Source organism: Nelumbo lutea, chromosome 1 (assembly GCF_056320005.1).
Source record: "Nelumbo lutea isolate HS-2025 chromosome 1, American lotus-T2T, whole genome shotgun sequence".
Taxonomy (NCBI): Eukaryota; Viridiplantae; Streptophyta; class Magnoliopsida; order Proteales; family Nelumbonaceae; genus Nelumbo; species Nelumbo lutea.
This window is the reverse complement of record NC_142684.1, coordinates 27772681-27798557: the sequence shown is the minus strand read 5'-3', so window position 1 is coordinate 27798557 and position 25877 is coordinate 27772681. Positions and strand designations below refer to the sequence as shown.

The following is a 25877-nucleotide window of genomic DNA, read 5'->3' as shown; positions in this document are numbered from 1 at the left end:
GAGTCTTACTCCTCAGCGGAATTGTCTTCCCATCCCTATCTGCTACACAGGCCTATCCGTGAGGGGTGTGACTGACGTGATTGACGGGATCACAATAATGTCGTAGCTCGGACAAATGGAGCTGATGTGGCCGAGCTATGACAGATGACCATAGGCCTCTGGCCCAGCCATGTCCCAAACAATATATAATATAAAAATATGTATATTATAGGCCCAAGCCTGTCCTAGAATTTTTGAGCTTGATGTATAAAAATATGTATTACCCTGCCGAGACCAAAATGTTAGGTGGGGATGTCTTTTGTTGTCCAAAAGACAATTGTCAGGTGGCAATTTGGCAATTTGGATGTCTTATTCAGTCCGACTTTTGAAATATAACTACCAAAAGTACACTAGTGTACTACTCCAAAAGACAAACTTAAAGAAAATACACGTGTCCATTCATCTACAAAACCTTAGGCTAGCCCCACCGGCCACCCCAAGTCTATGAGTGTATTTTGTATAACTTTTCTTATTAAAGTTTTAACGTACCTTTCTTTCTTTTCATGTATCAATTTCTCACTTGACAAGATAAGGACACCATCAAATTTCCAAATCCAATGGCTGGAAAAGTCATGAACAATTCTGGAATCCATTTGCGGGGGTTAGCCACGTGGTAACTGCTTCCATGGAGGAGGAACAGTGGGAAGAAAACGAAGTTCAAAAGGATCGAGAGTCGGCCTTGCCGTCGATGTATTTGCCTACAATCAATCATAACGTAACGTCTTTGTCCTTACCGCCGGAGTCCGATTCCGAACCAACATTGTCGAAGCGTTTCTCTCTCCTCTCTTTTAAACAGAAATAAAACTTCTTTATCTTTCTGGTTCTTCTCTTCTTTACATATTTCTGTTTCTTTTTTTTCGTTATTATTTTCTCTTTAGAGGTTCTTCCGTGTATTTTTTTTTTGTTGAACGGAAGAGATCATGATCGTAATCAAGCTTAGATTTGCTCTGAACTAGATCGTAATTTCGTATTTGGGCTAATTTGCTGTTTTCTTGAGGTTTATTAATCCGGGTCTTCTCTGATTTTGATGTCGAGATCCTGAATCTTGTGGGGTAAGGGATGGCTGAGCAACAAGTGGTTGTTGTTCAGAGCACTGAAGGTGGTGATAAAGAGAAGAGGAAGAAGCGTCGAAATCGACGTTCCAAAGAGAATGTTGATGTTTCAGGTAATACACTCTCTCTCTCTCTCTCGGTTTCCTTTTCTCTCTCTTCTGGTTGAATATCTAGTCTTGTTATTTTTCTTTTTGTGTTTCAATGTGAACTTTATGTTCGAACTAAATTATATTTCCTACCAAAAAAGGTGGACAATTTACCCATTTTTTATTTCTGGGTTCTATTTTCATTTCTAATTCAATGTTAAGAACCATATGCAAAACTGTTGTTCTATTTTTTATGTTCTCATCCATCGCTTTTAAGATGTGAATTCATCAAGAATCCACGATGCGTATCTTCAGTCCAGAAGTTACGATTACATTATCATAGAAGAGGAATTTATTTCTTTTCGCAGTATACACTTTTTTCTTGCTAAGACAACAAGGAGGATATGTTTTGTTATGATGGTCTCTCAATATTTTAATACGTTCTTGAAATCCATAATTTTTTAAGGTTATTAAAAAATTTTCTGGATGGAGCAATTCTATCATTGGTTCTGCAGATGGTCTTCTTTGCGAACGACTCATCTTAGTCTACTTTCCCACATTTTATCACCTATTTTGGCTATCTTAGGTTCCAGCAAACATGTCCATTTTTTATTCATGATTTCTAGTTTTCCCATTCACCCATCTCAACATTGCACTTCTGCTACACTCATTTTTTGGACGTTTTTTTTGACTGGTCAACACCCTCGTCCATATGATATCATTGGTGCTATATAACTATTTTACAAAATTTTCCTTTTAGCCCAAGTGATATTCTCCAATCATGTAGGGCTTGGATGTAACCCTCCACTATAACCCTCCACTATCCTGCTCTAATTCTATGGGCAACATCCTCCTTAATCTCTTGTTATGGTTTATTGAACCAAGCTAACAAAAACCTCCAATCTTAATTGTACTCTGTTTTATGCTCCTCCTCCTCCTCCTCCTCCTCCTCCTCCTCCTCTTTTTATCACCATCTTTGGTCCGCTGAACAACAACCACTTGTTTCTTAGCCATCCTTCTCATAGCTTATCCCACCACATTCAGGATCCCAACATCAGAATCAGATAAGACAAGGAAAAAAATGCCTCAATAAAACACCAAATTAGCCCAAAAGAAAGATTAAAATCCTAGCTCAAAGAAAATCTTAGTTGATTTTAAAACAAATAAAAAATAAATAGAAGAATCTCCTACTCTAATGAAAAACAAAATAGAAAATAAATAAAAAAACCTGCTGACAGCATAACAGTAACAGTAAACTAACAATAGATACATTGATTGCAATAGAAGAATCTCCTACTCTCCTACTCTCCTACTCACGATGTAGGTACTCACGATCATCTATTTTTATCTTCTAGTGTCACTGCAGAGCTCTGGGCTTGGTTTCTATCTTTGTTTGGGTCTAGTTGGGATATGCCAGCAAAAGTAAGCACAATTTAACCCTTCTTTCTTCTCTTGGCCCCATAAAAGAGGAAGGAAAATGTGGAGAGGCTCACGAGCAGCATTGTTATGGACAGTATGGGAAGAAAGGAATGCCAGAATCTTCCAAGAAAAAGGAAGAAGCAGTCAAACCTTAAAGGACTGCATTTTGTCCAGGTCTTTACATTGGTTAAAGACTCTAGAATTATTTAACCATTTTACTTTTGCTGATTGTTGGAAGGATTGGAAGTTGGTAGCAAGCTGTTCCTTCTACAAGGGAAGGACAATGACTAGCTAGGTCCCCCCTCCTCTTGGTTCTTTGAAGCTGAATTTTGATGGGAGTAGCCAGGGTAAACCGGGTCCCTCTGGGATGGGAGGTGTACTGAGGAATGAGGCTGGAGAGGTTGTCTTAATCTACTCTGGCCCTTTAGGAGTTGGGAACTCTATCCAGGCACAACTGCTATCTGCAATACAAGGAATACTTCTTGCAAAAGAAGTGGGTGTGGAGCAGCTTCTGATTGAAGGAGACTCTAAGACAGTGGTGGACTGGTTAAATAATCCAGAGGATGTCACTTGGGGCTACAAAAATGAGTTAAAGAAATTCAAATGGTTGACAAGAAATATGTTTATAACAGTACAATGGGTTGGGAGATCAGCTAATGCTTTTGTTGATGTCTTGGCAAAACAAGGGATAAATAGGGAAACATTGTTCTGGGCACAATTGTAACTATTGTTTTAATTTCAACATTCATGTTTTCTCTGTTGTAGTTTGTGTATTTGCTGTTTGGAGAGGCTGCTTCTCGCGCCTCTAAGGGGATCTTCTTGTATCTATTCATTATTTTAATGGAATTGATGTTATTTATCAAAAAAATAAAAAGATTCTTGCTTACAACCAATTGAAGCCATAAGGAACATATCACAGCTCAATTGGATATGGAAAAAGAGATTTGTGAGGAAGTACACCATGAGTTTGCTATAGGAGTTCAACTATTCAAAAGTTGAGAGTTAAGCCTATGGTAAAAATTCCACCAACACCAATAATGAATTGAAGTTTGTTGAAGAGCCAATGCCGATATTGAAGGAAAAGTTTCATATGTTGCAATTGGAGTTTCGTGGTTTTTCTTTGAAAACAAATGCCCCTCCTTGGAAGGTCTTAGAAGGCATAGCCTTGCCTTGGTAAACTTAGGGCTGTCAATGGGTCAGGTCTACCTGACAGAACTCCACTGATTATGTCAGTTCTGGTTCTGTGGTTTTGTCTTGATTAATAATTGGATTGGGACCAGTTCTAGCTGTTCCGAACCGATTCAGACCTAAATCAATTATATGGTTAATAATACATAAAGGCCTCCTGGTTTTCTTGTAACTTTTGTTACATTTTATGTCCAAAAGGGTAAATTTCATAAATAGTATATAAGGTAGTTTTGGTCAAAAACACTTATTTTATTAACATTTATAATAGTTTACTACTGTACTGTCATTTTTTCTATGGTTATTGTAGAGATATTGGGCTGAATGGACCTTAGTTTCTATAATTTGTTTGTCTTTTTATTACACTTTATTTCTGAGTTAGTGGGCCATCATAGGCCTGTTACAGCCTTTTTGTATGTTTATTGAGTCAACCACCCAACTTGGGGCATTTATGTAATTTCATCATTAATTATGATTTTCCCTAATAAAGCTTAATTAGGGGTCTGGATAGGAACATGATTCACTTTTCTCCATCTCCTTCTCTCCACAGTTCTGAATCTCTATTTCTCTAATCTCTTCTTCCAATCTCTCTTTTCTTATTCAAATACACTTCTATTGCTGATTTTAATCTTCTACTTGGTATCAAAGCAGGTGCTCTTCCTTTGCTCTCTTCTTTCAGCGCATATCATGTAGGATCAGTGGTTTGTATTTGAGTACTAAGTTGCTGAGCATTTGAAGTTGATTTTGCCTGATTGGGAGAGGATTTAGGAGTTTTATTTTGCTGCCCAGAAAGGTTGTTGGATAGTTTTCCCCTAAATTTGAATCGACTCGAGGAGGAGCCCTTTTTGGTTGGTACCTAGGGAGTTTTCCAAGCTGGCGCTTGGTGATTAAAAGGACACTAGTGGATCTTCTTTGAGATCATTCTACCTTGGCGATCATTTGGTGATCACTGGTAGGAGTGGTTTGTGTTTTCTCTATAATCCCAGGTTGTAGGGTTGTGTGAAACCCTAGAATTGGTTCTTCTCTTACTTGGTTCACACTCGGAGGTCAGTGATTAAGGTCCAATTGGTTTTCTTTTGTTTTCAGAACACTCCATATTGAAGTTTTTGGATTAATGGAATAATCTAATGGAACTTAAGTAAGGAACTGAATTCAGATTGGATCCGGGAGGGTTTATGGATTCTTTGTTGGGTGTAGTGACTACTGTGAAGCTAGACGGGATCAACTATTTGGCTTGGTCTTAATCAGCAAGGGTTCATGTTTGTAGTAGAGGAAAGTGGGGGTACCTCACAGGTAGTAAGAAGAAACCCAAGGAGGATGATCCTACTTATGAGAAGTGGATGTAGGTGAACTACACTATTATAGGCTGGCTAGTAAATTCTATGCAACCTCATATTAACCAATACTACTTATGGATAGATACAACAAAGGAGATATGGGATAGTATTTCTGAAACTTATTCCCAAAAGTTAAATTGTTCACATTATTTTTCAACTTATAGGCTCTAGCCAGCCTATAAGCTTGTTGAGATTATGTATTGTGGGTAGGGGCATTATTGTCTTTCTATTTTATTTGTATTTGGGTGTGAATAGTAATACACCCTAACACCCTATTCTCCGAAACCTTCTTCCCACAATATTCATTTGTGTAGGTTGGAATCTTGGAAGAGCTTCCTTTTCTGACCCTTGAACACAGGAAGATTTGTTGATGTCAGACCGCTGCTAGATGATATCAGCACTCTATAAAGTGCTGATGGCAACCCTTGAATCTGGTTCAGTTTTGTGCACCCTGATTTTAGGAAGATTTTGGTATGGGTCTCATCTCCTTTGGATACTTCTATGCTTTTCCTGGACTTTTCATTAAAAAATTACAAAAAAATACAGGTTCAATGTTTGGGGTTTTCTCTTCCCATTTGAGGTTGGTTCTTGCTTAAGACCTATTGTCCTCAGGTCGTTTTACTTTTCTTGGGGTATGGGAAGTGGTTCCACATTTTTCTGAACCTTGGTTATTTTTTGGGTGATTTTACTCTTCTCCTGTATAGCACCTATATTGCTTCTAGCTTTGCTTTTGGCCTCTCGTTGGCTTCCAATCGAGTGTTCACCTATTCTGGTGGGTGTATTGTGTGCTGATTGGTTGTTGGAGTTCTATAAGGCTGTCAATTTGCTAGTCCAAGTCTAATGGAATCGCCTAAGGAAGTACAAACGGTTTTTTGAGTGCTCCTAGGTGATGTGGATGCTTCCAGTGCTATGATAACCACTGTAAAACTTATTGGAACCAACTTTCGAGAGTGGTCTTAATAAGCCAAACTTACCATTAGAGGAAGGGGTAAGTTGAGATTCATTATAGGCAAGGAGGTGAAGCCAAAATCTGATGACCCCAAGTTTGCCAAGTGGGAATAAAATAATTCATTGCTGATGTCATGGCTAGTCTATTCGATGTAGCCACATATTGCTCACAACTACATGTTTTTCTCCACTACCAAGGATATTTGAGGTTGTGTTACTACCTTGTACTCCCAGATTAGAAATACAACTCGAGTCTACCAATTCCAAAGGGAAGCCTGCAATCTGCATCAGAGGGAGAGGATTGTGGCTATGTACTTCTCTTCCTTACAATCTCTTTGGGAAGCAATGGACCATCTAGAGGCCTTGGAGTGGAAGAATCTTGAGGATGGTGAATAGTACTGAAAGTATGTCGAGAAGAGCTGAGTGTTTGATTTCTTGGTAGGTTTGTATGTTGAATATGATTTTACTTGGCAACACATCTTGATTGCAGATATTGTTTCCCTTGCCATTGCATACTACTTGGTATAGGGAGAGGGGGATAGGAGCATTGTTGTGATCAGTTATTTAAAAGGTGCGCCTGAGACGCATTTCAGGGTATGCGCCTTGCCTAGGTCCTAGGCGCAGCCCTTTCAAAAGGCGCACGTGATGTGGGCGCTGGCAGCAGCAGCAGTAATTTAGTGTTCTCAGCAGCAACAATTTAGTGTTCTCATCCCATCTTATCTTATCTTATCAGTTCAGTAGGATAGATTAAGGGAGTCTTATCTTATCTTATCAGTTCATTAGGATAGATTAAGGGAGTCTTATCTTATCTTATCAGTTCAGTCTTATCTTATCTTATTAGTTCAGTAGGATAGATTAAGGGAGTCTTATCTTATCTTATTAGTTCAGTCTTATCTTATCTTATCAGTTCAGTAGGATAGATTAGTAGGGAGTCTTCCTAATTAGCAAGGAGTCTTCCTAAAAGTAGGACTCTTATCTCTTGTAAACTCCTATTTAAGGAGTTGAGAATATTGAATAAAACCATCGAAAATTTCAGTCAAGAAAGAGAGCAAGGAGAGTAAGGTGATCTCTTGGACAAATCACCATTAGGGCACCAAGATAGGTTTATCAAGAGTAGGGAGGAACAAGGGAAAACAAGAGGTTATCCCCATGGACCGACCCGTGACGAGATCCTATTCTCGGGCCCATAACATTTGGTATCAGAGCAAGGCGTCATGGGTAGACCTGTTCATGGGTTGGGTCGGGCCGGGCTCGGGCCAGGATTTTAGTGTACATTAACAGAAAAATAATAGGCCCGAACCCGGCCTGACCAACGGGCCTAGAACTTGGGCTCGAGCCCGGCCCTGATAAAAAGCCCAAAGCCCGAGCTCGAGCCCGAAGCCCGACCTAATAAAAGAAAATCAAAATTTTCCCTATTCAAATAGACATTATCTATTTTAATTCAAATGTTTTTTTCCCCTATTTAAATGAACAATGGGCCTACAAGTGAATCAACAACCTTCTCAAATCAAAAAATTTATTCAAATGGACATCACATAGGGTTTTTACTTAGGTTTAACTATAGGTCAGGCCGGGCCGGGCTCGGGGCAGGCTATTTTGGCAAAGCCCGAGCCCGGCTCGAATTTTATGCGGGTCGGGCTTTTTGGCCCGAGGTTAAGCCCGCAGGCCAAAAAGCCTGTTCAAGCCCGTCCGGGGGTCGGGCCGGGCCGGGCCGGCCTGTCGGGCCACCCGGCCCATGAACATGTCTAGTCATGGGTGACTATGAGCAATTGACGTCTAGGGTTAATGATCTGGAGCACAAACTCGTGGAAAATAGCAAGGGGGTGCGTGAGATCAAGGACGGCGTTCGAGAATTAAGGCGCTTGATGGAGTTGTTCTTTTCCAGCAAGGAAAGGAACCCGGAAGGGGCTACAACCACAACCGGCCGCCGACCAGACATGGCAGAATCGTCCGACGAGCAGCAGGTCGTTGCCCTAGCGCAGGTTAGCAACACCCAGAATGTTTCGATTAAGCAGGAATCCGGTGTCGTCGAGGATTCCATCGACGAGAGTTCAAAGAAGAATAAGAGCAATTACTCCAAGGTCGTCATCGCTGGTGAAGGAGCTTGTATGCCTCATGTTGCGGTTGCAAATGTTGCAAAAGAGTGTTTGTTAGCTGCAGTCATATCAAATCTTAGGGCTGCACATATCTAGGTGAATCTTGCTAATGCATACTATTTGGTTGGTGATCATAGAAGTGCTGGAAAGTGCTTGGAGAAGGCAACAAAGCTGGAGCCTAATTGCATGTCAACTCGATATGTTGTTGCGCTTCATCGTATCAAGGATGCAGAAAGGTCTCAAGATTCCACTAAACAACTTTCATGGGCTGCGAATGAAATGGCTTCAATGCTCAGAGAAGGGGACTCTGCAACAATTGAGCTTCGGATAGCATGGGCAGGACTTGCCATGGTTCACAAGGCTCAGCATGAAATTGCAACAACGTTTGAAACTGGACATAATAATTTGACGGAAGTGGAAGAGCGAGCTCTGTACACACTAAAACAGGCAATAGAAGAGGATCCAAATGATGCAGTTCAGTGGCACCAGCCTGGCGTTCACAATCTTTGTACTCTACGGTTCAAGACATCTCAGAAGTACCTTAAGGCTGCAGTTGCCCGCGACAAAGAATGCAGATATGCATGGTCAAATCTTGGTATCTCACTACAGCTGTCTGAGGATGAACCCTCTTCATTGGAACCCGATCCAGGAGGGCAAAATCATTCCACCTATCTGGGATTCCTTTGACTGTGTTCTAAGACACCCATCCTGAATTCGAGCTTGAGGACAAGCTCATAGTCCAGGAGGGGAGTAATGATGTGGGCGTTGACAGCAACAACAGTAATTTAGTGTTCTCAGCAGCAACAATTTAGTGTTCTCATCCTATCTTATCTTATCTTATCTTATCAGTTCAATCTTATCTTATCTTATCAATTCAATAGGATAGATTAAGGGAGTCTTATCTTATCTTATCAGTTCAGTAGGATAGATTAAGGGAGTCTTATCTTATCTTATCAGTTCAGTCTTATCTTATCTTATCAGTTCAGTATTATCTTATCTTATCAGTTCAGTAGGATAGATTAGTAGGGAGTCTTCCTAATTAGCAAGGAGTCTTCCTAAAAGTAGAACTCTTATCTCTTGCAATCTCCTATTTAAGGAGCTGAGAATATTGAATAAAACCATCAAAAATTTCAGTCAAGAAAGAGAGCAAGGAGAGTAAGGTGATCTCTTGGACAAATCACCATTAGGGTGCCAAGATAGGTTCATCAAGAGAAGGGAGGAACAAGGGAAAATAGGAGGTTTTCCTCGTGGACCGACCCGTGACGAGATCATATTCTCAGGCCCATAACAACACGCTTGGTGCGCCTTGTCCCTTAGCCCAGGCGTGCGCCTTTTGGAAAATTGATGCTTTTTTGCTTTTTTTGAACATAACGGTTGGACCAGGGGCTCCACCCCTGGACCTCGTGCCACGCCCCTTGAGGCAAGCCCAAACAAGTCCATGTCAAGTGTTAAATTCTTAGTTCTCACACAAAAAATAATGAATTTATAACTTTCATTGCCTTTTAAGAAGATATTTTATTGCAATGAATGAATGAACAACACTAGTAACTGGCTCTAGTAATCCTTTCAATGCTTTGGCTAAATCAGGTATGGTACTTGCTTGTTAATCTTCCTCTCCTAGCTTTTAGGTTGTGGATTCTAGAGCTAATGCACACATGATTGGTTTGCCTTCTCACTTCATCTCCTATAAATTGGCTTTAGGGAAAGGTAATATCACTATAGTTGATGATCTCAAACTCCAATCTTGGGTCTGGGTGTCAAGATCACTCATAATCTTTTCCTGAGAGACATGATTCAATCCAATAAACGAACAGTAAAATATTTCAGATTATAGGAGAAAAGACGAAAAAGATGGAGAAGGGAGAAATGAGGAGTTCGATAATCTCCTCTCATCCCTTACAAATTCTTTTATTAATCTTCATTAACTAGGTTAATTACAAGTTTGCCCTTAAGTGGGAGGCCAGCTAAGAAAGAACTTTAAAAGAACTTATAAAAGAGGTTAACAAGCCCATGAAGACAGGCCCACTAACATGCAAAACAGATAACATACTACTAAAACATAAAAACAGATACTAGGGCCCGTTCAGCCTAATCTCTCTACACTCCCCCTCAAGCTGAACATAGATGTCAATCATGCCCAGCTTGCTTATATAGTGTGTTATCTTCCCTTTTGAAATACATTTGGTCAAAATGTTTAGCCAACTGCTCTTTTGAAGAGATAAATGGAAAGCAAACTTCCCCTAAAGAAACTCTCTCCCATATAAAATGTTTATCAACCTCTATGCGCTTAGTTTTGTAATGTTGAATAGGATTATGTGTAGTGTTGATAGCTGCCTAGTCGTCACAGTAGAGAATCATTGGCTTTTCATTGTCAATACCCAACTCTTCCAAAAGTGATCTCATCCATAGTAATTCTGACACTCCATGTGTCGTTGCCCTGTACTCTACTTTAGTTGAGGATCTGGTCACTATATGTTGTTTCTTACTCCTCCATGAGAAAATGTTCCCTGCCACCAAAGCACAATATCCTGAGGTGGATCTCTTATCATCAATACATCCAGCCTAATTAGCATCAACTGCAGTGTTCTCTTCTTGATTGTGTAGGTCATATGACATCTATACATGGTTTGAGAGATATATGGCTCGTCTCGTTGCCTAGGGTTATACTCAGATGTATGAGATAAGATTATATGGAAACCTTTTCTTTGGTGGCTAAAATAACCTCTATGAGGGTTTTCTTATATTTAGTAATGAATTGTGATTGGCCCCTATATCGGTTTGATGCTAAGAATGGGGATTTGATTGAAGAAGTATACATGTCTCTTCCTCCTTGGTAGGTATGGTAAGGAGATGTAGGGCAAGGTATGCAAGCTAAAGAAGTCCTTTTATGGACTTAAACAGTCTTCTTGAGCATGGTTTGAGAGGTTCCAGGAATGGGTTTGCCTGTCAAACTTATTGGGGGGAATGGGTTTACTCCACACCTTCTTAACCAGAAATGGCTGCCCAAGACTGTCAGTAGGAAGGGTTAAAGCCCTAAAGAAAGATGCACAGGAGAAAAATCTAAATGAAGAGAGGGTCCAAATTCACCTGTTAAACTTATTGGGATCCAGAAAAACTCCTAATAACTGAGGTAGTGACAAGACACTAGCTAATTTGGAATCCTTAAGGCCCCTCCTGAACTCCAGATTCCAGTCAAACCCTGTCCTAGAGTTAGCATTAGGAGAAGCTTGCTTTTCGTTCGTTGCTTCTAAGGAACAGTTGGTGGATGTTTTGACCAAGGGAGTTTCAAGGCAAAGTTGCAACATTATATAAGCAATTTGGGCATGGTTGACATCTATGCTGCCGATCAGAAAAGAAAATTGATTGACATCTATGCCAGCTTGAGGAGTGTAGAGATATTGGGCTGAATAGGCCTTAATTTCTATTATTTGTTTGTCTTTTCATTACATTTTATTTCTGAGTTAGTGGGTCTTCATTTTTGTGCCTGTTACAGTCTTCTTTGTATGTTTATTGAGTCTGCCACCCAACTAAGGGCATCTATGTAATTTCATTATTAATTATGATTTGCTCTAATAAAACTTATTTATGGGTCTGGAAAGGAACACAATTCCCTCTTCTTCGATCTTCTCTCCACCGTTGTGAATCTCTATTTCTCTTCTTCCAATCTCTCTTTTCTTATTCAAATACACTTTTATTGCTGATTTTAATATCTACTTTTATATTATCAGAGATCAGTTTTAAGTTGTTATCATCATAGGTAATTATAGATCTCAACTATAATTAGGTTTAATCGGGTCAGACCTGATTGTCCCAATTAATAATTGGATTGGTTATGGGTCTATCAATTGGAACCAATTAATAATTAATTGGTTCAGGACCGGTAAACCCTGTCCTGAACCAGACCCAACCCATTGACAGCTCTAAGTTAACTCTTTGATGTTGACCAACAAGAGCTTCTCTGGAGTCAGTTATGGGGACCTTGATAGTAATATTGCTGAAATCCTAAGCTCCTCCCTTTGGTTCTTCAGCCCATTATATTTCTAGATCCAAGACCTCTTACTGCCTTTTGTTTTTGTAGTTCAATGGCAGCTTGAAAATTTTGGATGATATTAAAGCTGGAATTGGGGGGTCATCTTGAGGTCAGATGGTATTCTGACTTGGGTTTTTAGTGGCCCTTTTTCTGCAAGGGATGCCTATGGAAGTGATGTTTGGGCTCTTCTTGAGGACCTCAGATTTGCTAAAGGTACCCAAGCTGCTTCTCTGCTAGTCGAGAGTGATTCCAGTAATGTGATTGGCTGGGCTAATAATTCTGGGACTGGTCCTTGGAGAGGCTGGCTCACTTCATGAAATTAATGAGTTATCTGTTTTTCCCTTGGCTGCTGCTATAGGTGAAGTTCAAGAGAACTGAATCAAAAGGCTAATTCTTTTAGCTAAATCTGGATAGGAGAGAAACATTTTGTATAGTACAAATAGCTTACTTATGTCTTGAGTGGGCTATTTTTTCCTTGTTTCGTAGCCCTTTTTTTATATGTCCTCTCATGTACATCTCTCCTTTTTTGAATAAAATTGTTACATTTTCTAAAAAAAAGGTTTATCAAACCTGGATTTATTTTATTGTTGAATATATGCATTCACTTGCATGTAATACTCTTTCCAAAATTTATTGAATGTCCACAAACGTTATTTGGTTCAACCATGAGGTCTAACAACCTTCTCTATCACTTTCTTTAGTCTTCATGACAGCACATTAGCAACTATCTTATAAGGACTGGAGATAATACTAATTGACCTAACATCATTAATCATTGCCGTTCCTTTGGGATGAGAGTAATGAAGGTCGAATTAGATCTTATCTCTAATGATTTATGATCATGTGGCTCCTCAAAAGATTATGTTTGTTATTGTACTCCAACGTCTTCTAAGAAAATCTCATATTAAAATTTTCTGGACCTAGAGCTTTGTCTCCTCATTCATACTATTCACTGTCCCCCACACTTCCTCCGATTTGAAACCCCTCTGCACCCATTCTGATTCTTCTCTTCCAAGCCTCGTAACTTCTCTATTTTCCAAAAAAAAAAAAAAACGTATTCTTCTTGGCATTCCAGTGTATGGCTCTATGGAAGTTTCTAATTGCACTTTTATCTCTTCCTGCATATCAAATACCTCTTCCCCTACTTGCCCTCTGCATATGCAATTTATTATCCTTTAGTCCTATATGCATGGGAATAGGCTGTATTTCTATTGCCCTATTTGATTCATATAGCTTTAATTTCTCTCTCTGATATATTTCTTCTTTGTGAATCAATTTTTCCAGTTCTCTTCTAAGCTTGTGTCTCTCTAGGGTAGCCTGCCTTGAAAGCAGCCATTAGGTTATCATTTCATTGTGGTGAAACTTGTTTAATCCAGCTTCCTCCTCTAATTTATGTTTGATTTACATACCTGTGATGTTTCCTACATCAAAAAAGCTTATACTTCTTCTTTTGATTCAATGGCTTTGAATATATACTGTGTATCTTATTTTTCTTCATTGATTTTTCTCACCTATTTTTACAGGAGTAATTGACAGTTCACTTAGTGGATCTAGATTGGAAGAAAGTAGCACCTCAAGTTACATAGCTTTATCCATGAGTGCATCCTCATCACAGAAATACCAGTCGGATGTCCATGCATTGAAAAATAATAGACCATCCAGGGTATCAAATGTTTCTTTCTGTTCTTTTCTGACGATGCATACCCGTGATAAGGAGTTGATGGTTGATGGGGGTAGTATGCAAGATGCTCATTTCTTTCCATCTGATTCAAGAGTAGCAATGTATTCTAAATCATGTCCAGAGCAACTATGTCATCAAGAGGCAAATGGATCAATTGTAAATAAAGTAACTTTTCCTCTCCGGAACCCTAAATGTTATGCTGTTATGCAGAGAAGGTATTTTGATCCTCACTGGTCAGCTGAGACTGTTAATGAAGCCATAGAGGTAAGTTGTACCATGAATTTCAATGTAGTCCTTTCTATGGTGTATTCTTTTTTCATATTTAAGAATATATAAAGATGGTTGGATGAGAGTAAGACTATAGGCATTTTTCCCCTTTTTGCAGAGAGGTGATGTGTTTAGAGCATCATTCCATGTGAATGCTTATAATCGGGTTGAGGTATGAAGTCTAATCATCTGTTCCTTGTGCTACATTCATGATGTTTTCTGATATTCCTTGATCAATGATTTTTTGAATAGATAATTTAAATAATTCCATGTTGTCAGGCATACTGCACCATTGACGGCGTACCAATAGATGTGCTCATTAGTGGAGCTGTGGCTCAAAATAGAGCAGTAAGTTTGGAGCAATTTTTGTGGTTTGGTGCTGCTTCTCCCAAAGAAACTAGTTGGAAGTCTACTTTCCATTATTAATTTCATTCAGTTAGTATTTTGCAATTTGTTATGTCCATATTTCTAGTTGTGCATTTCATATCTGGATAATGCATTCCACTCACTCAGTCTCGAATACAAAGCATAAAATTCTTCATATGATTTTGGGTAACAGATTACACAATTACCAACCTCACTCAAACCTCTCAGATCCAGGCTTGAGATTGTAAGTGTAAGACACAAGTTAGAACTGGCATAGTAAAAGCATACAATTTTTATTCTTGTCAGGAGGACAACTCTCATACTTGAGTTGACTCATGCATTGACACATGTGTTGACTCTTTGTTGACAGGTATCAATTCATGAATATTTGTTAATATGTTAAAAGTTTTATATTTTATATTAAATAATAAACATTTAATATAAAATAAAATATATTTGAATATTAAAATATTATGTATATTATTTATAATTTATTTAATAATATATGTTATATTATATTGAGGGTTGGGCCAGGCCTTATGTGTTGGGCCCAAGCCTGGCCTAGAATTTTCCGTGCTTGATGCAGACTTGTGCCTGCACACAAAAAGCTAGGCCCAGGCCAAGAATGATCACCCCTACTAAAGGGATAAAAAAATGAAAATGTAGAGTTTGTTACTCAGTGTAGCTAGGGGGGTGCAAGTCAAAAAACACTTCAAAATATTCTTTTACCAAATCTAATAAAATAAAGTCATCCATAAAAAGAAAAAAAAAATCTGAGAAACCAAATTCCTCTATTTCCTTCAAGATAAATGAGCAAACCAAAATAATACTATTTCCTGCAAGTAGAGGCACAACACATGCAAGTGAATTCTATATGAGAGAAAGTGTGACTGAATACTTAGATGTCTATGGACCAACTGAATAATTTATCATATTGTATGGGAGGATGATCCACTCATTAACATATTTATTTTTCTTGCTTTTCCTGTGAAGCTATGTTTTATTCTGTCCTTTCAACAGGTAGGAACTTAAATTGCAGAAAGACAAACTATCACTGTAATATAAATCTGGATCCTGTAAATGGTTTTTGCAGATATCTGGGAAAATTTATCTAGCGTCTTACTCCTAACATAACAATCATGCGAGGGCCCATCTACAATCAAAGAACCATTTGATCCTGGCATTCTCCAACCCTTCAGAACCCAAAACGAGGCACATGCATATAGGGAAAAAGGAATATGCAATGACACAGATGCCACCAATAACAAGCCAACAACCATCTAGAGTTACCTGTTTCTCAACCTATTAATCCTTGTTGCAACCATATGGGGTTGGCTTAGAGTTATCTGTAACTGCAGAGTAAAAAATGATTTGGTGCAACTGCATTAGGATAAATACATAAACTGTTTATCACTTATATTGGGATCATTAATTTTTCTTGTTCCTAATAACACTCATGGCTCACTAGTCTAATGTCTATGGAGCCTACCTAATACCAAGCCCCAAACTCATGGAGATAATTGGCTTGTAATTGGCGGTTACAGGAGATGCTGGTTACTTGATATCATCTGCAATTTGGGCAACATTATTCTTGTCTGAGTCCAAATCAAACTATTGGGCTAACATATTTTCTTTCATCTCCCCTTTTGAAAGTAGCTGGTGACTGCATTTTTGTCAAGATGCTTGTGTTCATTCATTTATTTTTGCTTGTTCTTATTTAAGTGATTTTTCTCCCTTGTAGGTTGAAGGAGATGTTGTGGCAGTTCAGTTGGACCCTTTGCCATTTTGGACCAGGCTCAAAGGGTCAGCTGGCCATTTCAATGAATCTACCCCAATGAATGATTGTAATGTACTCCCTGGAGATATGGATATTCTTGGTAATAACCACAAAGGGAAGGATAAACTAGATATTGAGTCTGAAGATGCTGATAGTGGAAGTAGTCTTCCCCTTACTGGGAAGGAATTTCATAATTTGGACAGAGCCTTTGCTAGCGAAGCTGTTGATGCAGAGCTGAGAGTCGAACATATAAGTTATTGTTGTGGGTCAAATGCATGTCATTCCTCTATTATTGATCTTTCAAGTACAGTTTGTTCCTTTGACAAGAGTGAACCTTTAAATTCAGTAGGAAAGTTATGTGCCATGATAAATTCTTTCCCATCAAAGCGACCAACTGGTAGGGTAGTAGCTGTCATTGAAAAATCTCCTCGGCGTAACACTGTTGTTGGTTTTCTTGGTGTTAAAAAGTGGCTTTCCTATAGGGAAGGGCATAAAAAGGAAAACAAGAAAAACAGGAATTCTATATCATTCTCTGGTTGGGAATACATCCAGTTGATACCCACTGATCCAAAATTTCCTAAAATGACAGTTTCTGTTATAAGCTTGCCAATTGGCATGAAGACACGATTGGAGAAGGGTGATCCAACAGTTGAGATGGAGTTAGTGGCTGCAAGAATTGATAATTGGAAGGAAGAAAGTACTCTGCCAGAAGCCCATGTCATGTATATTCTTGGACGGGGTGGAGAAATTGAATCAAATACTGCCGCTATTTTTTTCCAATATGCAATTCCTGGTGCTGATTTCTCATCTGAATCTCTATCCTGCCTTCCCAAAACCCCATGGGAGGTGCCTGTGGAGGAAATAGAAAGAAGAAAAGATCTCAGAAATCTCTGTATATTTACTATTGATCCTTTTACTGCCATTGATCTTGATGATGCTTTATCAGTTGAAAGGGTGTCTGTTGACATTTTCAGAGTTGGTGTCCACATTGCAGATGTGTCATATTTTGTTTTGCCAGACACGTCTTTGGACATGGAAGCTCAAATTCGGTCTACTAGTGTCTACCTTTTGCAGCATAAGCTACCTTTGTTGCCCTCACTACTTTCAGAGAACTTGGGTTCACTTATTCCTGGGGTGGATAGACTTGCATTCTCTATTTTCTGGGACATCAATCTTGCTGGGGAAACAGTGGATCGCTGGATAGGTCGTACTGTCATCCGCTCATGTTGTAAGATGTCCTATGAGCATGCTCAGGATATCATTAATGGATTAGTAGATGTTGAGAGTCCTAATGACTTCAGAAATGGGTGTCCAGAATTGCTTGGGCAGTTTCAGTGGTGTGATGTCATCAGGTCCATCAAAAGCCTCCATGAAATTTCCAAGATTTTGAAAGAGAACAGGTTCAAAGGTGGGGCACTGCATTTGGAGAGTCCCAAGCTGGTTTTCTTGTTTGATGAATGTGGAATACCTTATGACAGTATGCTATGCGAGCGGAAGGGTTCGAACTTTCTCGTGGAGGAGTTCATGCTCCTGGCTAACAGGACAGTTGCAGAAGTCATATCTAGAGCTTTTCCAAGTTGTGCATTATTGCGTAGGCATCCAGAACCTAATTCACGGAAGCTAAGAGATTTTGAGTCATTTTGTAGAAAGCGTGGTTTAGAATTAGATGCTTCTTCCTCTGGACAGCTTCACCATTCACTGGAAAAGATCAGAGAAAAGCTCAATAATGACCCTACATTGTTTGATATTCTCATCTCATATGCTTCAAAGCCAATGCAGTTGGCTGCATACTTTTGTAGTGGAGAATTAAAAGACAGGGAGAATGAATGGTCTCATTATTCATTGGCTGTTCCTCTCTATACGCATTTTACATCACCATTGCGTAGATATCCTGATATTATGGTTCATCGAACATTGGGTGCTGTTATAGAAGCTCAAGATATGTACCTGAAGGGACAAAAGACACTGCTTAAATCAATTAAGCGGGAGGCAGTTGCAAGGAATTATTTCACCAATATCTATTTTGACAAAAATGCTATAGAGTCCAAAGAGGGCCAGGAAGCATTATTAGCTGCAGCATTGAAGTATGGAGTTCCCTCTACAGAAGTACTTTCAGATGTTGCTGCTCATTGCAATGAGAGAAAAGTATCTAGTAGGTATGCTGAAGATGCTGCTGACAAACTGTACATGTGGGTTCTGCTGAAAAGGAAAGATGTGCGTATACTTTTCTTATGGCTTTTCCTAGTTCTACTACTGGATGTTTCTACCGTGATTGCTCTAAGTTCATTTTCAATATTCTAGCTTTCCCATTGGTAGCTATTGATGTTCAGTCACCCTTAAAAGTATGTTCCTCCACCTTCTGGGTATATGAGAAAGTTTCATATGAAATTTGAAGAGAGTTCTCATGCTTCTGTGTTGTTATCTTGGTGATAATCATTAAATGTGCAAAATCTGCTTTTAAACTATAACTTACACATGGAAAAACTGTTCAGATACCCTTTATCCTAATATATTTGTTAACTGAATATGGATAGAATAGAAGATACTTTTCTCATTTTTAACTGGTAAATAATCTGTTGTCCATAAAAAAAATGCTTCGCATGTCTGTACTATTCACTTCACATGTATATTCTTCCCTTCGCATGTCTGTACTATTCACTATTTTCTCTTTTATTGTATTATGCCATCATATTAATTACTATGGGTACATTTACATATTGTAGTCTGATATGCAAAAATAAATTTGAATTAGGATCTCTGGGTTGCATCATCTTCTTATGATTTTAGGAAGGCCTGAAATTATTGCAACAAAGTCTGGCTGAAATTATAGTTAGCGGTTTTGATATTGATCAAGATTTTTCCATGTAGAGATGGGAAAATTTGGAAAAGATTATGCTAATTTCACTAAAGTATTTAGAAGTATATTTACACATTTTAAGGATTAGAAAACCATAGCAAACGATTGTATAAATCAAATAAGAGAAGATTAAGAGACTTAAATAGATCGCTTTCTCTCCATCTCCTTTTTATCCTTTTATCCATCTTGTCTTCAGTATGTATGTCATTTAGTTGCCATTTTGACTTGTCTTTTTTGTTGCTAAAAAGTTTTACTTAGATTGAGAATCCTCTTTTGTAGTTGATGTTTTTAATTCTTCTTTTTTGAATTGTAGTGACTTTTTAAGTGAATCATATGAAAATAATATGCCAATAATTGAACCACTGAATCCCCATTTGTACTTTTAGGTGTTTTTTTTTTTTAAGTATGATGATTTTAATAAAACACCAGAAAGTTTCTAATAATATTCGAAAGTTTGAAATTTTAAAGGTATAGTCCATCAGTGGAATCTGAAATATCATTGACACGTCAGTAGATTGTTGGAGATATTAAAAAAAAGATTCTTGGAAATTTTCATTTTACCCCCCAGCAAAATGGGGAGATTTTGGGGAAATTTTACCAAATCTCACTAATATTGCAAATCATGGATGAAATTAACTAATATGTGAATATACACTCTTCTATTCACCATGTCACTATCGTTCATTATTTTCTCTTTTGTTTGTGTCACACTCATTACCTTTTTCTTAATCAGCAGCAAAGAAGAAGATTGCATTCATTCATTAATTAAAACAGTTACAACCAGTGATTTAAAAGGCGCATTTTAAGGTATGCGCCTTGCCTAGGTCCTAGGCGCAGCACTTTCAAGAGGCTATGCCTTGCTCTTCAGCCCGGGCGTGCGTTTTTTTTTAAGTTTTTACACCGTTTTTGTTTTTTTGAACCTAAAGGCTGGCCTGGGGACGAAGATGTTTCAAGCTGGGAGGATGACTTTGTGGTGGAAGATTGAGGCTTTGGTCATGGAGCAAGGAGGGTTTAAGTTTCTGCTTAGGGGTGGGTTCAGATGCTTTTGCTCTTATGGGGATTTCTTGGCTTGTGATTGAGATTGTTTTGAGAAAAGCTTTAAAGTTTTTGCCAATTTTGGTTTTATGGGTTTTTAGTATGGGACTTTTGAGATCTTTGTTGGGCTCTTTGGGTTTTTTTCCTCTTCGGGTGATGTCTTATCACCTTCCTATTTTATTCTATTTTCTTTTGCTAATGAATTTTTATCTTATTCTTCAAAAAAAGGCTGGACTAGAGGTTCCACCCCCGGACCTCCAACCAAGCCCCTCGAGGCAAGTCCAAACAAATCCATGTAGGATTTTAAATTCTTAATCCTTACACAAAAATATCTTCTTAAAAGACAATTATAAAATGCTTTAATTTTGTGTAAGGATTAAGAGTTTAAAACCCTACATGGATTTGTTTGGACTTGCCTCGAGGGGCTTGGTACAAAGGTGACTTGTAGAATCAAGAATACAAGATGTTTTACACCACACTAGCCATTTGAACTAATGCAATTGAGGAAAAAATAAATTGTTCGGATTTTCAGATTTGTCATTTTCTCAAATACTTGGATCACCTCCTTCATATTCCTCACAGAATTTAGATCACCTCCCTTACAAAATAGGACAGTATCATCAGCAAACTGCAAGTGAGTAATAGGCACTCTTTCTCTTCCCACTCTCCAACCTCTCATGAAACCCCTCACATATGCTCTCTGGAAAAGAGTACCTAGCATTTCAGCTACTAGTGTGAATAAAAAAGGAGAGAGTGGGTCCCCTTGTCTAATACCTCTGAAGGCTAGAAAGTTATCAACTACTGTGCCATTAAACAAAATTGAGTAATGACAAGTACTAATGCATCCTTTAATCCACTCGTACCACCTATCTCCAAATCCAAAGTTCCTCATCACTTTCACTAAGAAATCCCAATCCATCAAATCATATGCTTTCTCTAGATTGAGCTTGCAAATCAAACTTTTCTTTCCAAATCTTTTTAGCTCCTCCACACTCTCATTAGCAATAAGGATTTGGTTGATGATCTGCCTGTCCTTGACAAAGGCTCCTTCATTTAAGGAAATAATAGAAGGAAGCACTGATTTATTTTTTCTTGATAGAACCTTAGCACTAATTTTGCAAAGGTTGTGAACTAGGCTGATGGGCATAAACTCCTTAGGTTGTATTTTCCCTTCTTTCTTTGGAATCAAGGCAATGAAAGTAGAATTTAATCTTGGGTTAATTACTCCTCTACTAAAAAATTCATCAAGCTTTTGGTTACTATTTTCTCACCTTGTTAGACTCCTCAACAAATCTTATCACGTTGAAGTCTCCAATACACCATGGTCCATCCCACAAATCCTGTATATCTTCAACTTCTTCCCACATCTCATTCCTCTCCTTGTACTCATTAGGTCCGTAAATGCATGTTAACTCCCAGTTAAAACCATCATCCTCTTGTCGGAATTTAAGACATTGTAAACTTCCTCATCAATTCCTCCATTCCTTTCAATACATTATTCTTCCATAATACCACCATACCACCGGAGGATCCCCATGACGGTGACATTTCCCAACCTCTTCCCCTAGACCTCCAAATACTTATGGCCCAACTGTCACCAAAGGTCGAGAGCTTGGTCTCTTGCAACAAAACAACATCCGATTTCTCCTTCAGCATTTCTTTTATTATGGATCTCTTCCTCACGCTCCCAAATCCTCAAACATTCCAGCTGATCATTTTCATCGATTAACTGCAATTTTGTAGCCCCTACTTCAAACGACCGATTTACTTGCCCCTTCTTTTTCTACCCTTCCTCTGACTAAACTCCCTATCTCCTTCCACATCAAGCTTTAGCCTCTACCTCACTCATCTTCCTTTTTCTCACCTTCTCTTCAGTTTTCTTAAGTCTTAAATATGTTTTTAAGTCATTAGAATCCTTCACCTTACACTCCAATTTCTCTACAAACTTTTCTGCTGTGTCTCCTTCCTATTTTTCAGCCTCCATCTCTGCCCCACTGTCCATATTTCCATCCACTATGATAGCATTTACCTTACCATTTCTTTCCTCATTCTCTGTGGTTTTATTTTCTTCCAACTCCTTCCTCTTTAGATCTTTCAGTGGTTGTTCAACTAAATCCCAAATTCTTTCTCCCATCTCTTCTTATTCAGCCTGCTCTTAGAACTTTATGTGGGCTGAAAAAGCCCAAGAGATTTGGGACCAAGCAAGTCAACATACTCTGAACAAAGGAGCTTTGTCCAAATCTACCAACTTCAAGTAGAGTCAGAAGCTTTGGAACAAGGAGAGAAGTCCCTTGTAGCCCATTATTCTGCTCTTAATTCTATGTGGAAGGATCTGGATCACAAGTCTATAGATTGGAAGAGTGAAGGGGATCCTACAGCATACAGTAAACTGCTCTCTCAAGAAAGGGTGTTTGCATTCTTTGCAGGCCTGAAATCTGTTTGTGGACCTATTCAGATTCAGATTTTGGGTGGTAAGGAGCTTCTAGACCTTGAGAAAGTGTTTGCTTTGGTGCAATATGAAGAAACTAAAAGGGCTGCTATGAATCCTCCTGAGGGGAAGTAGGTTTCTTTATTGTCTAAGGGTGACAACAAGAAGGGTGAGATACAGAAGAAGGGAGGAGGTGACAAGGACAAATTTTGGTGTATTCATTGTAAAAGATCTGGACACACAAAAGTGTTTTATTGAGATTTGGTTGGCAAGCCTAAGAAGTTTCGGGGGAAACAGAACAAAGGACTTAATGTAGCTAATATTGCTTCTTCCACAACATGTTGATAGCCCTTGTTCTTTTATTTCTAGACAAGGAGTTGTCTCCTTTTCTGTTGGCTTAAGCTTGTCTGATGTTTACCATGTTCCAGAGATGTCCATTAATCTTTTGATTCTTCTAAAGGCACCAGTTTATGTCGGTCTGGTTTGCAGAAGAGTCATTGTAACAAGACCATATTTACCTATGGCATTGTCATTTGAGTCATTTTGCCTTTGTTCCATTAAAAATTTTGTTTCCAAACTTGTTCAAGTCATTGTCTTTGTTGTCATTGGAATGTTCTACTTGTCAGTTAAGTAAACATTGTAGAAGCTCATATCCTCCTATTAATAAAAGAGCTCATTTCCCTTTTCATATTATGCATTCTGGTGCTATGCTGTCAGCTTTTCCTTTTTTTCTTTTTCTTTTTTCCGGCCCTATTGGACAAGGAGACCCTATAAGAACAATGATATCAGCAATTCTACAACCTTACAAGGACTGAAGTTGGTTAAGCAACTGAAATTCAAGAAAATTGAGGTTGAAGGTGACTCAAAAATTGTGGTAAGTTGGATGAAGAATAAGTAGGGGGCCTCAGTATATAGGCAGACTTTGAGTGAATACTAAGTTTAACTAGGGAGGTAGAAGTAAATTGCAGATGGGTGGGCAGATCGGCCAATGAACTAGCAGGTACTTTAACTGAACAGGGGACCAATAGAGAAAATCTGTTTTGGGAAGTAACGTAAAACTATAAATACTTGTACATAATTTACAACATTAATAAAATTTCACAGCTACCAATCTAAAAAAAGAATACTTGAATTTACACATTTACATCTTCATTGAATCAAAATGAAAAGTAAAAAGAAATCCCTAAATTCCTATATCAAATTTCGGGGTTTGCCTTTTGTAGGTTCACCTTGCCCATAAGATTACCAAAAAAACCTTGTCCATACAGTTGATAGTTGCTGGCATCATCAGTATAGAGGATGATGATATCAGGTTGATCAGTCTGAAAAATTCTCTGTTAATCTATATGCTCTAATAAGTGGTTAGTTGCATGCAATAGAGATAAGGAAAGGAGTAGAGAAAGAAGAGAGAAAGGACAAGAGAAGAAAAAAATTTGAATGAAAAAGTTAGACCTCACATGCTTGCTCATATTATTATTTGAGTATGTACATGAAAAGACAAGTACTCTTCACCATGACTCATGCCATATTGCTAAACACATTTTAATTTCTCATACAAGCATAAATTTCTTCTCCTCCTTTGTTGTTTCATGTCATCACTTTCATTATTTACAAGTACATTAACATGTTAAATTATGCTGTACAAACACAGTTTTCTGATTTTAGGAAGCCCCGAAATTATTGAAATGTATTCTAGCTGAAATTGATCCAAAAAGTTATTGTACACTCTGTTTCTATTCTGCTTCTTCTTCTTCTTCTTCTTCTTCTTCAGATTTTTATTTGTTAAGGAGAATTTGATGCATTTCAGAGCAACTGGCTAGTAGATAAATTCTGAAATGGATCATGTTATTATTATATTCAGATTGGATTTTTGTCTTTTGAAATTTGGTCCCTGCCTTCATAATTTATGTTTTGTTCAATACAGGCTTTTTTATCGGAAGCTAGAGTTTTGGGTCTGGGACCCAGGTTCATGTCAATCTATATTCATAAACTTGCAGTAAGTAGTTAATTATCTTTTTTATTTCTCAAGTTTTTAATTGTTTCTTACAACAATAATTATATGCTTGTAGATTGAGCGAAGGATATATTATGATGAAGTTGAGGGATTGACTGTAGAGTGGCTTGAGATGACATCTGCATTAGTGATTGATTTATGTACAAGTAAGTGCTCTCAGAACAGAGGTAGCCCTGGTAAATGCCGAGCACTTGAAGATGTTGCTTGGCTTATTAGCTCATGTGACCTGAAGCCAGAATGGGAGGCGTTTGGAGATGTTAATTATGAGGGTGGCGCAACCCAGGAAGGAGTTGTTTCTGTGCCATCCAAAGATTCTGAGCCTGTCATTTCAGGTGGTAGTGAAATTGGTCCTGCTGTTTTTCCTCTGACAGTGCGGCTCCTTTCAACTATCCCTGTTGTTCTCCATGCAATTGGGGGGGATGATGGACCACTTGATATAGGAGCAAGGTTGTACATGAGCTCGTATCTTAAGTGAACCAATTATTGGAATTAGCATCAGTTGGGTTTGATGGAGTATAATAGGGGAAGTTCGATTAGTAGATTGGACATGGATAAGTGCCAATGTAGATACTAAGTTAAATGTATAGTTCAAATTGAGTAATATCCCAAGCTCCAAATGGATAAATTTGGTGTGAATAATTGACACTGAAGATGGAGATAATGGTGGTTGTGTAGATAAGTGTACGGTTTTGGCTGTGGCTGTATCAGTGGCTATATTTTATCTAAGCTGCTTCCTGGGAATTGGTCGTTTTTTTTAAGACCAGTTTCATCCCGTATTACCCTGACAGTGTTGCCAATTTCTGATGCTCAAAATACCGAGTGTCAGAGCTAAAAGAGCAGTGTTGTGTTTGCTGAACTGAAAGCCCAATGGTTTTTTTTCAAGTTATGGGCGGTCTAGTTTTTTGATCCTGGTCAGTTTTTCACTTAGTATGATTATTTTGGTTTCAATTGTGTATGTAACTTTTTCATTCAATTAGATGGATTTGTTTCGAAAATTTACATCTAGAGAAAATCAAGTTTACAATGTGGAACCATCTTCTTTTATTTCCTCATGGAAGTTTGATGAAACTCTGTGCTTTCGCAATGTTGTAATTCACAGGTATTACAATTCGATCATGTCCAGATTGTTGAGAATGTTGACTGTCCCTGCAGTGTCATTCAGTAAATGAAAACAATAAATTCTTGCAAAGAATGCTAGTTGGGTTGTCGGGAAAAGGCTTCTTGATGGAGTGGATACTTGAACCAGTTAAATCTTCGCAT

The 25877-nt window shown here is 38.3% G+C and overlaps 1 protein-coding gene across 1 annotated transcript; it reads left to right on the top strand.

Moving 5' to 3' along the window:
• The first annotated feature begins 542 nt into the window (after positions 1 to 542).
• On the top strand, positions 543 to 25666 carry LOC148874078 (DIS3-like exonuclease 2). Its single transcript, XM_088986765.1, has 7 exons — positions 543 to 1204; positions 13716 to 14137; positions 14259 to 14312; positions 14420 to 14488; positions 16248 to 18497; positions 24528 to 24599; positions 24673 to 25666. Exons 1-7 carry the CDS (start codon positions 1099 to 1101, stop codon positions 25090 to 25092), a joined length of 3393 nt encoding a protein of 1130 aa, XP_088842891.1. The 5' UTR covers positions 543 to 1098; the 3' UTR covers positions 25093 to 25666.
• Positions 25667 to 25877: the final 211 nt, after the last annotated feature.

Coding starts and splice junctions, on each gene's coding strand:
- LOC148874078 (XM_088986765.1), top strand. CDS start 1,099: ATGGCTGAGCAACAAGTGGTTGTTGTTCAGAGCACTGAAGGTGGTGAT. Junction 14,313..14,419: donor ATGCTTATAATCGGGTTGAG/GTATGAAGTCTA, acceptor CCATGTTGTCAG/GCATACTGCACCATTGACGG. Junction 18,498..24,527: donor TTCTGCTGAAAAGGAAAGAT/GTGCGTATACTT, acceptor TGTTCAATACAG/GCTTTTTTATCGGAAGCTAG.